Genomic DNA, 12,784 nt, shown 5'->3' on the forward strand with positions numbered 1-12,784 from the left:
AAAAAAAAAAAAAAAAAAAAAAAAAAAGCCTACCCCAGCCCTGTGCTGCTGAGGATGGAAGCTTCAAGCATGCAAGAATGTGCTTTTCTCAGACAAGGATCTCATTATGAAGACCATGCTGGCCTCAGAGATCTGCCTTCCAACTGCAGGTGTTAAAAATGTACACCACCACGACTTGTACAACTCTGACCTACAGTCGATGTTGGGTCTCGGCTCCAGTGTAAATGCAAGAGCTTCTAGGACTGGAGGAGCCATTACGCTGCTCTGCAACTCCTCAAAATGGCCAGGAACTGTTAGACAACTCAATGGCTGTGGAGCCTGTTCACTGTCAACTATTGCAATAGGACTCCTTCTCAGTGCAGTGGTGGACACCATCCACCAGCACTTGGAGGGAAAATAGGAAGCCAGCCCAGTTTACATATTGAGTAAATTCTAGACACCTAGGGCTTTGTAGAGACCAACCCCCCCCCCCAAAGGACTGAAAGATGCTACTGAAGGGTTAAGGTCACATTACCCTCACATTTTTATATATCAACCCCCTCCCTTATTAGGTTTCTACACTGACCCAGAAGCTTAAAGAACACTGCATAGTTAATTACCAAGTTAAAACATTTTCTGGGCAAACTCATGGCTTTGTGCATCGGAAGAGAGAAGACTGCTCCCCTGCTGACAAGCCCTACATTGAGGAGGCAAGGAGGAACCTAATTGAATGGCTGAACAAGTATGTCTAACAGCACCCAAGCACAAGGCAGCTGTTGCCCAAATTTGCCTGAATTAACCATCTCTTAATATCCATGATAGCATGACTATTAGGGGAACCCGGGGCAATTCAGGGACCAGCTAGATTCTCAGATATGGCCTTACATTGGCAATTCGTGTTAAAATGTACAAAACCAGGAAGAGCAGCTGTCACTATGTATATTCAACCTCCCCTAATGAGCAGTGTTGACATTCAACCTAATAAAGTGATTTTTAAAACTTGTGAATGTGTAGCTTCACTTTTAAACACTTGTATGCGCCTACATGCCTTTGTGGAGGTGAGAGTTTAACTTGTGGCAACCTTTCCACCACACGGGTCTGAGGAATCACGGGTTACGGGGGCTTGGTGGCACCCTCCACCCTGGAGAACAGAAAATTTAAGATTACCATCCTGCTGTGTCCATCAAATTGGTGGAGGGGGAGCAGACTGCACTGCAAGGAAGGGCCTCCAGACTTAATCAGAAGTTCTACTTCTCACAGGATCCACCGAGATAGGTAATTGCTAGGCTGCATGGGCTGTGACCTCCAAGGAAGCCTCAAATTATGACATCCAGCCAAAAAGGTACGTATGCTTCAATTGCTCTCTGAGCATATGCCCAAAGCACAGAACTGTCCAAGCCAGTTCTGACTGGCACCTGAGCTAACTGGCCATTGTCCAGCAACTTGGGAGGAACAAGAGGATTCAGTCACTAGCACTGGTTCCATCAGCCAAGCAGGTGCTGGTGTGCTGGTGTACTGGTTAACTGTGAAATAAAGCCAGACACCAAGACACCTGAGCTGCTAAAAAAGTATCTGTAGTGTTGTGTTCTACTTCATTACAGTTCTGCGGATGAAGGATGCTGAAAGATATCCCAATGAGTGCAGAACTGTGAGATCAAATCCTCCATCAAGCTCTGAATAAGTGGAAGCAGTTACCAGACAGCTGCTTTTATTCCAGCATCTACAGCTGTGAGAGGACCAGCAGTAACTGCAGACGCAGCACAACAGACACACCCTTTATTTAGTCACAGTGGTAAATGGTACAGTTTATTCTTCAGATTCTCCAGGCTTACGGATGTCATCAATCTTCAGAATCATCCTAACCATCTGTGTGGCAAGAGAGATCTGCTGCTTTTTGCCAATCAAGGTTTCTATGACATGCTGATACTGCATATCTGAAAAACAAAACACGGCACTCAGTCCAGGAGCACACAAATGTAGTTATCAACAGGCAGCTTCAACCTGTGTCGTCACAACAAAGCTTAGGAAACAAAGCCACTGCAGCATGCAAGTCTGTGCTCTCAGCTACTGGGTAGGCCAAGGTGGAGCTGAGGGGCCAGCCTGGGAAATATAGTGGAATTTTATTTCAAAAACAGAAATGGTTTAAGTCTGTGCCATTAGTCAGTCATTGGCAGAGTGGCTTATGGGGATCCACCTCTCCCTGTTAAATTATTCGCCCCTGGTGGATTCTGTGTCACTTGTCTTCAGTTGTGCATATGGTTGAAGCAACCAGGCTCCAATCTAAGGTCATAGAGATAGTCCTGGCTAAACCCAGCAGTTCATCAAACAGAACAAAAGACAGAAATGTGGGAGATGAACTTATAGGGAGGGAACAGGATGTGAGGGAAAGAGTATTCACAATACATCATATACCAAAGTGTCAAACAATGAAGTAAGCATATAATTTATCTATAAAAGAGAGGCTGGAGATGACCTACTGGTCGATAGAGCCTGAGTTCCTAGCACCTACATGACAGCTTACATCCATCCAGTTAACTCCCTGGATCCAATGCACTCTTCTGGCCTCCAAGGACACAAGACAAACACATAGTATATATACACTTATATACATATATAAATGCATGCAGACAAAACACTCATTCACATAAAATAAAGCTTAGCAAATAAAACCCTAAACTAACCCCCCTAGAGCTGTAGCAGTAAACTGGCCACAATGCCCTATGTCATTTTCGGATAGATTTTCTAAGTACTGAGGACACGTGTTAGTGGGAACATGGTAGAGCTCATGACTACAAGGAGGCTAGATAGTGACATGACACCAAAGGACCCAGAGGAACAGGAGTGAAATCAGTAGACAGTTCAATGTCTGCCACCTTCCAAGAGTAGGACTGCCAGGTATCTAGAGTTAAAGTTTTCCAAACACTCTGCAGCCATGGGGCAACAGCTAGGTGGCAAGCTGTGAACAGAAACCACTCTGTATGGCATCAACAGGCACCCGGACTGTGGTTAAACTGAGTTGTGTTGCTAGGGCTAAGTCCCACCGCAATCAACTCAGACACTAAGAACCAGAACGGCACTGTCCCAGTGCACTGAAGACCTCACTAAGGACAGTCCTGCAGCATGTACCACTCATCTTCCAAGTGGATGGAACTCGCTCCGCTCCTAGAGCCCCAACAAGCAACTCACCGTTACTGCCCTTGTGCAAACAGTCAATCCCCAGGGCAGGGTTAGACTCCTTCACCTGTCTGGCTCGAACTTCAGTCATGGTCTGAATGGGATTCATGCCACTATTTTCTGAAAGGGCCATGGGGATGACCTCCAAGGCATCTGCAAAAGCTCTCATGGCATACTGTTCCAAAGTTGGGCACTGGAAAGACACAGGGGCAGTGAGTGCACTCGGCAATAGCCAACCCAACAGCTGTTCATAAGCATGCACTGAAAAGTCACTCAGGGCAAGCTTAATAAACTTCCTTTCATCTACAGAATGAAGCTGAGAGGACATAAACACACCAGACCTCAGACAGCAGTTCTCACTGCCACTCTGTTACCTTGTCTGCCTCTTGGCTGACTGCCAGGGCGCAGGATATTTCGGCTGCCCCTCCTCCATACACAACACGGTTGTCACGGATGAGGTTCCGGATGACACACAGGGCATCATGGAGAGATCGTTTTGCTTCTTCTATGATCTGGGGAGGAGGCCATGTCTCAGTTCCTCATGTTGGGCCAGAGGAACCGAACCATCTGAACCCTCTCTCCAGCCAAGGACAGAATTCTTACCATCTTGTTTCCTCCTCTGATGAAAATGGTCACAGCTCTAGAGTTCTTACACTTCTCGATAACCAGCATTTTGTCTTTTGTAGTGCCAAACGAGATCTCCTGCACCACACCAGCAAAGCCCAGCTTCTCAGAGGTGAGCTCTGAGAACCGTGGGACAATCCGTCCTCCTGTTGCAATGGCGATCAGCTGTCAGGATGTATCAGAGAGGACAGATGTAGTCAATGCCAGTAAACTTCCAAAATGGAACCATAAATGAACTACACTTAACCTAGGATCACGTGGTTCACCAGACAGGCTCTGAGGAGGTGGAAGCCTAGGTGGGGGCTGGTGCTACCCAGCTCTATTACCGTCAACTCACAATCCCGGTCTCTTACTGTGTGGGCGGGCGGCCCTGTATGCGACCCCTGAAGGAAAAGAGCAGTGCTTAGGAGAGCTGTTCCTATTCTGCTGCCACAGAAGGGCACCGGACAAGGCTTTCTTGCCTCTGAAAGCCAACAGGGAAGCCCAGAGAGTCGACTATGCAATACCAGAAATACAAAGCACTGTTATTCAAACAAAGATGATTCTACAATGCTCTTCTACAGTTCCTTTCTTTAAGCTGTTGCTTTTTGGTGTGCTGTGGTTGTTACAGGTAAGTGCTGCTCAAGTGATACTGAATACATGCATCGAAAGATCATCAAAAGTACTGGCCTCCTACCTCAATCTCAGGTCCCCCTACCCAGCGAACTGCAGGCAGGCCGTTCTGAAGAAGTAAATGATTGGCTTCATCGTCAAAGCCCCACTGGCAAATAGCTAGATTAGCACCAGTTTCTTTAATCTGTGAAAAGAAATGCCACAATTTTAGCAATAGCAAGTAGGTATTTGTCCTTGTTACATGATCTGAAAAAGAGGGAGACGTGGAGCTGTTTGTGTGATGTCAGTGCAATGAAAGTTACAGGAAAGCTCCTTCTGACTCTAAGATGTGCCAAGGGGAACCACCTTACTTTCCAAACCATGTTCTAACTCCTGTTACTTCACAGCTCTCATTTGCTCCACTCAAGGCCAGGATAAAGTAATGAAAGGCACAGCTAAACCCTCACGGTAGCCCAGGACAAAATCAACTTCTTTGTTCATACACCATTTAGTTTTCAGACAGTGGTTGTTTTTGACTGATACCCAACACAGGTTGTACTGCATGCTACTTGTCATCTAGGAACCGGTGGAGTCAGTTCAGGAAGCATTCCAGGTCTCACCTGCTTAATCATCTCTTCAAACTTCTCCTTTTCGTACTTCTGCAGGGCTTTGTAGTCCTCCACAGACGTGACATCCAGCTTGTGCTTTGTCTTAGGTTTAGGTGGCTCAAATGGACACGTGAGAATCGCAATCTTAGCATCTACCACTTTCTATGGGGAGAGGAAGATCACCTTAGGCACGGGTTTGAGTTAGAAGTGGTATGCGAGCCTAAGAGCACGCCTCACTCAGGCACTCACTTTTGGCATCTGTGGGTGGCTGAAGTCCTTGTCGACGATCACACCCTTTATGAGTTTGGTGTCTTCCAGCCTCCCACCTACTTTGCCTTCCACTTTAATGAGCTCAAAGTCAACATCTCTCCGCTCCATATCTGCCACTGTGAGGACGGCATTCACGGCAATCTCAGCCATCTGTCGGTGACAGCTGTTAATCCTGATGAAAACACACAACTTTTACATCCCTCCTATGACTGCAGCATCCTAGCCACACCATGCACCTCAACAGTACTTCTAGGAAGACCAGGGCTACTTTCTGAGTTCAAAATGGACCGGGGTCAATAATGGTCTAGGCAAAGCAATAAATCTGAGCTGTGCAAACCCTCTCTGATTTGAACTACAAGTCTTGAAACCCAAGTGTATATTGATTTTCCCTTAAAAGAATGCATGAACCCCTTAGTGGTAGCAGGCTCTTCAGTTACACGGAGTAAGCAGTCCTCAGGTACTCCACAGCTCAGACTCACTACATTTCCTTTGAGAGCATTCCTGGTTTTCTGCTAAAACTACCAGGTAACATATTAAGCACTCTCTAACAGCTCACATATCTAAGCACTACTCACACTGTTAAATGATTTAATAAGGGGTCATAAAGCTGGCAAGTTGGTATAGTGGTACAAGTGCTAGCTGCGAAACCCAGTGTCGTGGATTTGATTCCAAATCCACATGGTGCGGAAGAGCAGACTCTCACAAGCTGTATATACAAGTACAGAGTAAGTGTAAGCAGAGTAACAAGGGAGAACTGAAATGGCAAAAAGGAAATGACCACAACATCCCGATTTTGCTCATATGTGAAAGTGGTATCAAGCAGGAGTGGGACAAACAGGAGCAGCATACAAGCAAACACGTATGAAATGCCACAGGAACAGTAAAGCCCTCCACAGCAGGGTTAAATGTAGCACATGTGTAACTGCTTCCCCTGGGTTTTAATACAGCAGCAGACTGCAAGGTTTTGCTACTGTAGAGAGAGGAGCAGTTTTTGACTGAGGTTGCTGATCTTCAGGGGTGAAAGTAGACATTAGGAAATGTTGACAATTTTAAGACCATTCTTCTAATTACATTAAATCTTTAGATCAGTACACTTGCGTACTGAGTTAAAAAAAAGCTTCCCCAAAATGACTTCCTAGTGCTGAGGCAATGGGAATAGCGGATTAGGAAAATCTTAGGTGATCCAATAACCTAAATGGCAAATGCAGCCTCCCAATTAGAACACAGGGAAACAAGCAGAACAGAAACTTGAACAAACCACACTGCTGCATTTTAGGACAGGTGAATAGTCCTCTGAAGGGAAGGCTTTCAGGCCACAGTATACTACTGATAGGACACGTACACTTTGGAGCCCAGCGTGGTTTTTGCAGTCTGAATCAAAGGTTCAGGGTTGTTTATGTCGACAAGCACTTTATCGCTGATCTTGTCCAGGTGTTGTATCGCAATTCGGGCAGCCTGCTCGTACCCATCAGCAATTCTGATTGGGTGGATGCCTCGGTCCAGCAGCTGCTCAGCTTCTTCCAACAAGGCCCCAGCCAAGACTGCAAGAAGCAGAACAGACCGTCAATCTAAGACTCACATTTTAGTACAACCTCACATGCTACTCTGAAATCACAACATTCTAAAATAGGGCTGGATGTAATCCAGGGCTATTATTGAAAGGAGGAGACTCCCACCTTTTCAGTTTTGACCATAGTCAAGGTCCAACAGGCTGCCCCTTAAAGATGACTTAGATAATAATAAGAACTTAAGATGTGGAGTGGGGGTACAGTGGTTTAAGGCACTCACTGTCAACACCAACTGCCCTGGAATTCACAGTAGGAAAACTTCCTCCCAAAAGTTGTATTCTGATCTGCCTGACCCTCCCCACAATAAGTGTAAAAACAGGAAGATGTAGGCCTGCGGCCGGCCTCTCTACTTTGTAGACTCTTTTCCCCACCCTTTACCACCCCTTCCCATCCCTTATTATTAGACAGGAGAGAAAGAAACAGAGATCCCAGAAACAAACTTCTTTCCTTTTGTTTCTTCTTTAAGGCTACTAACAAATTGCAAACAATCTCCCTAAATGACCACTCACCACTCCCCCTCCCCCCACACCTCCCTCCAAATCAGGGCTCTAGTATTTATATATTCTACGAAAAGTTCCCAGCATTTCAAACATCACACAATTGCAGAAACTATCTGAAGCTAGCAAAACCATGGCTCTGCTAGAGCTGGAGGCAAATCATAGTCAGCTGCTGCGGACAGGACAAAGCAACCCCATATATCTTCACATTCAGTGATTAAAATGGAACCACTTTCTCCAACGTAACCAAAATTCCAAAACTGTCACTACATAGGCCATAATGCAAGAACATTTTAAATGGAAAAAAGCAAATTGGGTTTCTGTGGCTAGGGACTTCTGCTCGTAAAGGAAGCCTGGCTTTTGGAAGGCTAATGAGTCTGTGTTCCCACTACCAACCCTCACCCTTTCCCTCTTAGTGACAAAACTGAATTGAGTTCTGCTAATTTAAAACTGCTGTGCTCCAAGTATACCCTACGGTAGTGCTTGGGAAATTATGGCAATGCCAAGAGTGTTGAATAAATGATTTTAAATTAGCTGCAGCAAATGTAACCCTGCATATGTTAATATATCTTCATTTCCTTTGATTTGTAAAGCAATTAAAATCATGCTTATTTTTGCATATATGCACAAGCACACATGGGTGTGGAGAATTAGTTGGAGGAATTAAGGCACACCCCTACTTCTTTATTTTGGTATGAGAATCAGGGCATTCTCACAGTGTAATCCACAACCTAAAATATGCCCCCTGTACAGTTAGTTAACTCAACGTTTGCAGCTTAAAAACCAAACAGATCAAAAGCACACACGACAACTGGCTGTTCCATCTCCCAGGCAATCATCCCAGGCTCCTGTTATTCCCCTCAACACTTTTTAAAGTCTGGCCCACTTGTGCTATAATGTGCTCCCCAACTTCAGTCAGTCCCCCACTGCCCTCATGATGCAAGGTGGAAACATTAGAGCTCCCGTGACAGTTTTAAACAACAAATAAGTTAGAAAGGCTGTTTCGTTTCTTACCAACCACTCCTGTGGTCCCATCTCCAATTTCATCATCCTGGGATTTGGACAGTTCAACCATCAGCTTGGCAATCTGATGATCGACATCCATCATGCTTAGAATGGTGGCACCATCGTTTGTTACAGTCACATCGCCATCCTTATCAACCATCATCTTGTCCAGCCCTAAAAGACAAAGAGTTCAGAAGGAAGTTGAGCAAAATAAAGTGTACCAGTCCAGGAACTATAAGGGTCGGACCATCTCACTAGTTCCTACCACAAAACTCACTAGCAACAAATAATCCAATACACATGAAATAAATACCCACCAGCTAACCCAACTCCACATGGGAAACAGTCTAAGCGTCTCAACCAGAGAAATGTGATCAACCACTACACACAGAGTGCCATTAAAAACAGTACTAGCTCCAGATGCACAGGCTCACTCTGGAACATACTAATTAAGCGAGGAAAAGCCTCTAATCAAAATTGTGAGCACACGGTAACAGAAGAGCCTGACACCCAACATCTTGGCCATACCATCCACTGCATTTCTAAAGAGGCACCGTGACTTCAAACTTTTATTAAAGCTATCAATGGTTCTCTCACCGTTTGGTCCCAGTGACGTCCGCATTGTGTTTGCTACAGCTTTGGCAGCCATGATGTGAGACTAAATGGAACAGAAAAGCAAAGACCCAGTTACATGTCATTCCAACAGTCAAATGCAAGGAAATTTGTACTTGCAGGGGAAAAAAAAAGATTTGGGATGTAACTCCTTCACAACTATAAGCTTCAGTGTCAAGTGAATTTCGTCTCTCACAGGAAGAAGGTATGCTGCCACCATTTCGAACTCTGAAAACACAAAATCCAACCATAAACACTTAACACCTTCAGTTTACCAAGGTTTACTGTAGAGAAATATCATACCACATTAACCCACATGGAAGTCATCCTTGTTGGCGTTCTTAGCAAACATTATTTTCAAAAGGAAAGTTTTGAAAGATGGTTAAGAATCTAGTAACAGTGACCCTATCAGGCATGGAACCCGGAGACTGCTCTCTTTTTAAAAGTGTTCTTGTCAGAAATCCTAGTAAGAATGACCGACCAGGGGCTGGTGAGATGGCTCAGCAGGTAAGAGCACCCGACTGCTCTTCCAAAGGTCCTTAGTTCAAGTCCCAGCAACCACATGGCTCACAACCATCCGTAACAAGATCTGACTCCCTCTTCAGTTTCCAACTCCAGTTCCAGAGGATCTAATGCCCTCTTTTGGCCTCCACTGGCACCACAATGCACACATGCACATGAAGGCGCGCATGCACGCATGCACGCACACACTAACTCTAAGAAACCCCCTCCAAACCAAAAAGAACACACATATCTCATTATTATGCAAACATGACTTCATGTTTAGTATATAGCAAAGGTTTATATATGACAAATGTTGTTTGAAAGTAATGTCCTTTATGATTTATTCTCAGTAAAGGTTTGGTATGTTTACCTATTTTTATTTCCATCTAGACCCCGGGTCATGTAAAAAATCATAGGAGGAAAGTGTGACCACTCGTAAGCATTATGGTCATGTGACCTCCCCACGACAAGCATATGGTCACAAAACTTTTACCACAGTCTTTAGCATTTTTGTCATTTTGGCTCCCTCACTCCCAGAAGCTCTATGAGATTGGGGCCAACTACATGCCCTGAAACAGAAGAACCTGGATATTCAAAGGGGCTGACCCAGAGCACCTGACACTTAACAAGACTCATGCTACTTACTATCCCAGTAGGCCTGCAACCTCAGCCTCACTTTGGGAATGTAACTCCCAGCTCCATAGCATACTGCTTAGGCTCATTAGCTTCCATGACATTCCTGTGAACCTTCCTACAGACTTACTACTAAGACAGTAAAGGTCGGTCCAGGCCTGACAGGACCCTCCCGGCTCCTATACATGCCTGGCTCATTTCCTTCAATGCATGCTCTTCTGCCATCACCATCTAACTCAGGTCAAAACCATCCTGCAGAATTCCAAAACCACACGCTCTCCACTTCTTGGTCGCTACGCTAATTTCCTCATTTTCTAGTGACTCTAATGATTCTAAAGGTTCAAAGCCACTCTAGCGCCTTAATACCAAGTCAACAGCCTTTTCTGCAGAGCACTCCAGGCTTTCCCTGGGTCACCATGCTCTCTAATGGTTTCTCCAACTCATCTTCTGAACCCCAAGATGCAGATAGATAAACTTCTGTAAGTACAGAAATACTGGGCATTTTCAGAGCTGTCTATGTTCATTAACTTCTCTTGTCACCAAGACAGGTGACAAAGCAAGTACATTTCGTCTTTGAAAACTCTGGTGCTCTTAAAATGTAACCTGAAAGTATGTCTTGGTAACATAGTTTCTCAAGAGACATCACAGGGAAATGTCTCTTGGGGTGCCAAAGATAATGGACACCTGGACTTATTTTTGGTTGGCTAAACTGGTATGTACTAGCAGAGGCCAAAGAACCAGCCCAATACTCCAGCCCAACACTATACACAGGACAGGCCTCCAACCACAGATGCTCTGGTCTAACGCCAAGGGGAACCTCACGGCTCTGGACCTAGCTTTGACTTGGCTGGAAGTGGAATGAAGTCATGACCCTTCTCTACTGTCGCTGTGAAATCTTCGGCAATTTCTCTCTGACTCTGTCCCTAAAGTACCTAATTCTGTAAGCAGGACCCATCCCGAGTGAGGACCACATGCAATAGTCCATCTGGTTAACACAAACGGCTGGCACAACAGGACTGTTAGTTAACATGATGAGTTACACTGGTCAATTTTCTGTCTGTTAGAATTTTGTTATCTGCACGTCCCCAGAAACAGGAAAAAAAAAGGGGTGGAAGTTGTCTTAGTCAGGGTTTCTATACCTGCACAAAACATCATGACCAAGACACAAGTTGGGGAGGAAAGAGTTTATTCAGCTTACACTTTCCACATTGCTGTTAATCACCAAAGGAAGTCAGGACTGGAACTCAAGCAAGTCAGCAAGCAGGAGCTGATGCAGAGGCCATGGAGGGATGTTTTTTACTGGCTTGCTTCTCCTGGCTTGCTCAGCTCTCTTACAGAATCAAGACTACCAGCCCAGAGATGGCATCACCCACAAGAGGCCTTTCCCTCTTGATCACTAATTGAGAAAATGCCCCACAGCTGGATCTCGTGGAGGCATTTCCCCAACTGAAGCTCCTTTCTCTGTGATAACTCCAGATGTGTCAAGTTGACACAAAACTAGCCAGTACACAAGTCAACACACAACGCGCACAAGCGGAAGGCAAAGAGAACCAAGCATCTACCAGGCCTCAGTTGCTATGTCCACTTCTGCAGCCACTCCAAAACACCTGTCAGGTCTTCGGTGTGACAGAGAACTCACCGAGAGATTTCCCTAACACCAGGCCAACCAGGGCAACTCAAACCTGGAGGCACGACTGGCACATTACAACCTAAAATGGGGCTCCCTCCTTCCTCTGCGCTTTTTGTGGCAACACCAGTGACTGTCACTCCTTTCTCCTCTGGGGGCCTAGCACCGGCTCTTGGGTAGCCTTTCTTATCCCTCTCCTTCAGTGAGACATGCCTTCCGACTCAACACTTGGGCTCTGCCTTCCCTCAGGATAACTTCTTTGTTTCCCTTTAGGGAACTATCCTCATTTGCGGCCAACTGTGCTCCACTGAAACGGTCTCCTTCCACTCCAAAAGTCACCACGCGTTTTCTGGCCTAAGGGACTTTACGGTCCCCTTCCTACAAGCAGCCATTCGGTCTGTCCTGTGCACGTTTCTCACTAGTTTTCTCCCTTTCCGGGACAGCCCCGGGTCTAAGGGACAAGCGACTTACACATGCACTGGCGCAGGCCTGCTCGCCCGCCGGGTGAGCTGGGGATGTGACCCCACCCAGCTCGGAAGCGGCCGACCGCTCTCCCTACCCCACCGTGGGTGAAGGCCTCTACGCCCTCTCCCGTAGCCAGAGCGGGGATGTGACCCTAGAGCCCAAAGGGGCTCCCCGGCACCGGAGATTCTCGAGCTTTCGGGCCAGCACATGGCCGAGCTGCTCTCACGCCAGCGCAGGCGCACAAGCGCTCCGGCCCACTCCCTTCATCCCGCGGCATCGCGTTCCGGGCCGTTACCTTGAGGGCCTCAAGCCCCATGAGACGGGACTTGCGATCTTGGTCCTTGATAATGAGAAAGGGGCGCCCATACTCATCGAAGGCGAGGGTCCCCACGGACGCCATGGTGGACGAACTGGAACGAGCGCTCCTCCAGTAACCGGCAAGGACCACTCGGGAAGAGAGACACACCGCACCTCCCTCTCGCGAGAGGACGCAGAATCCCGCGCGTGCGCAGTGCAGACCGCGCGACTTACTTTTCAACAGTGACCTTTTTTTACGCCGCAGAGTAGCTTCTGGAATCGGCCGCTGTTGGGAACGTCCATCTTCCATGAACCGAGGGGGGTGTTCGA

General features: G+C 46.4%; 2 protein-coding genes across 5 annotated transcripts in view; one reads left to right on the forward strand and one right to left on the reverse strand.

The window, feature by feature from the left end:
• The window catches only part of Cmbl (carboxymethylenebutenolidase homolog), an 18,755-nt gene extending 17,773 nt beyond the window's left edge, over window positions 1-982 (forward strand). For all 4 annotated transcript variants that reach the window (XM_029469530.1, XM_021183141.2, XM_021183140.2 and 1 more), the window contains one exon: window positions 552-982. In XM_029469530.1, the coding sequence (XP_029325390.1) occupies window positions 552-731 (180 nt within the window). In that variant the 3' untranslated portion in view covers window positions 732-982. The remainder of the gene's footprint in view (window positions 1-551) is intronic.
• A 688-nt stretch (window positions 983-1,670) lies between these two features.
• Cct5 (chaperonin containing TCP1 subunit 5) lies at window positions 1,671-12,693 on the reverse strand. The gene is made up of 11 exons (XM_021183133.1): window positions 12,453-12,693; window positions 8,914-8,974; window positions 8,326-8,490; window positions 6,589-6,787; window positions 5,226-5,418; window positions 4,989-5,138; window positions 4,454-4,573; window positions 3,757-3,942; window positions 3,528-3,665; window positions 3,166-3,346; window positions 1,671-1,913 (listed from the first exon to the last, which is right to left on the reverse strand). The coding sequence occupies exons 1-11, from the start codon at window positions 12,555-12,557 to the stop codon at window positions 1,786-1,788; spliced, it is 1,626 nt and encodes a 541-aa protein (XP_021038792.1). The 5' UTR covers window positions 12,558-12,693; the 3' UTR covers window positions 1,671-1,785.
• Between the last annotated feature and the right edge of the window lie 91 nt (window positions 12,694-12,784).

This window comes from Mus caroli, chromosome 15 (assembly GCF_900094665.2).
Source record: "Mus caroli chromosome 15, CAROLI_EIJ_v1.1, whole genome shotgun sequence".
Classification (NCBI taxonomy): domain Eukaryota; kingdom Metazoa; phylum Chordata; class Mammalia; order Rodentia; family Muridae; genus Mus; species Mus caroli.

Excerpts from the sequence above, each read along its gene's own strand:
- Cct5 (XM_021183133.1), bottom strand. The coding sequence starts at position 12,557 with ATGGCGTCCGTGGGGACCCTCGCCTTCGATGAGTATGGGCGCCCCTTT. Across the intron at positions 8,491-8,913 it reads GACGTCACTGGGACCAAACG|GGCTGGACAAGATGATGGTT; the intron begins GTGAGAGAACCA and ends TTTGTCTTTTAG. Across the intron at positions 5,139-5,225 it reads GCCACCCACAGATGCCAAAA|AAAGTGGTAGATGCTAAGAT; the intron begins GTGAGTGCCTGA and ends CTCTCCCCATAG.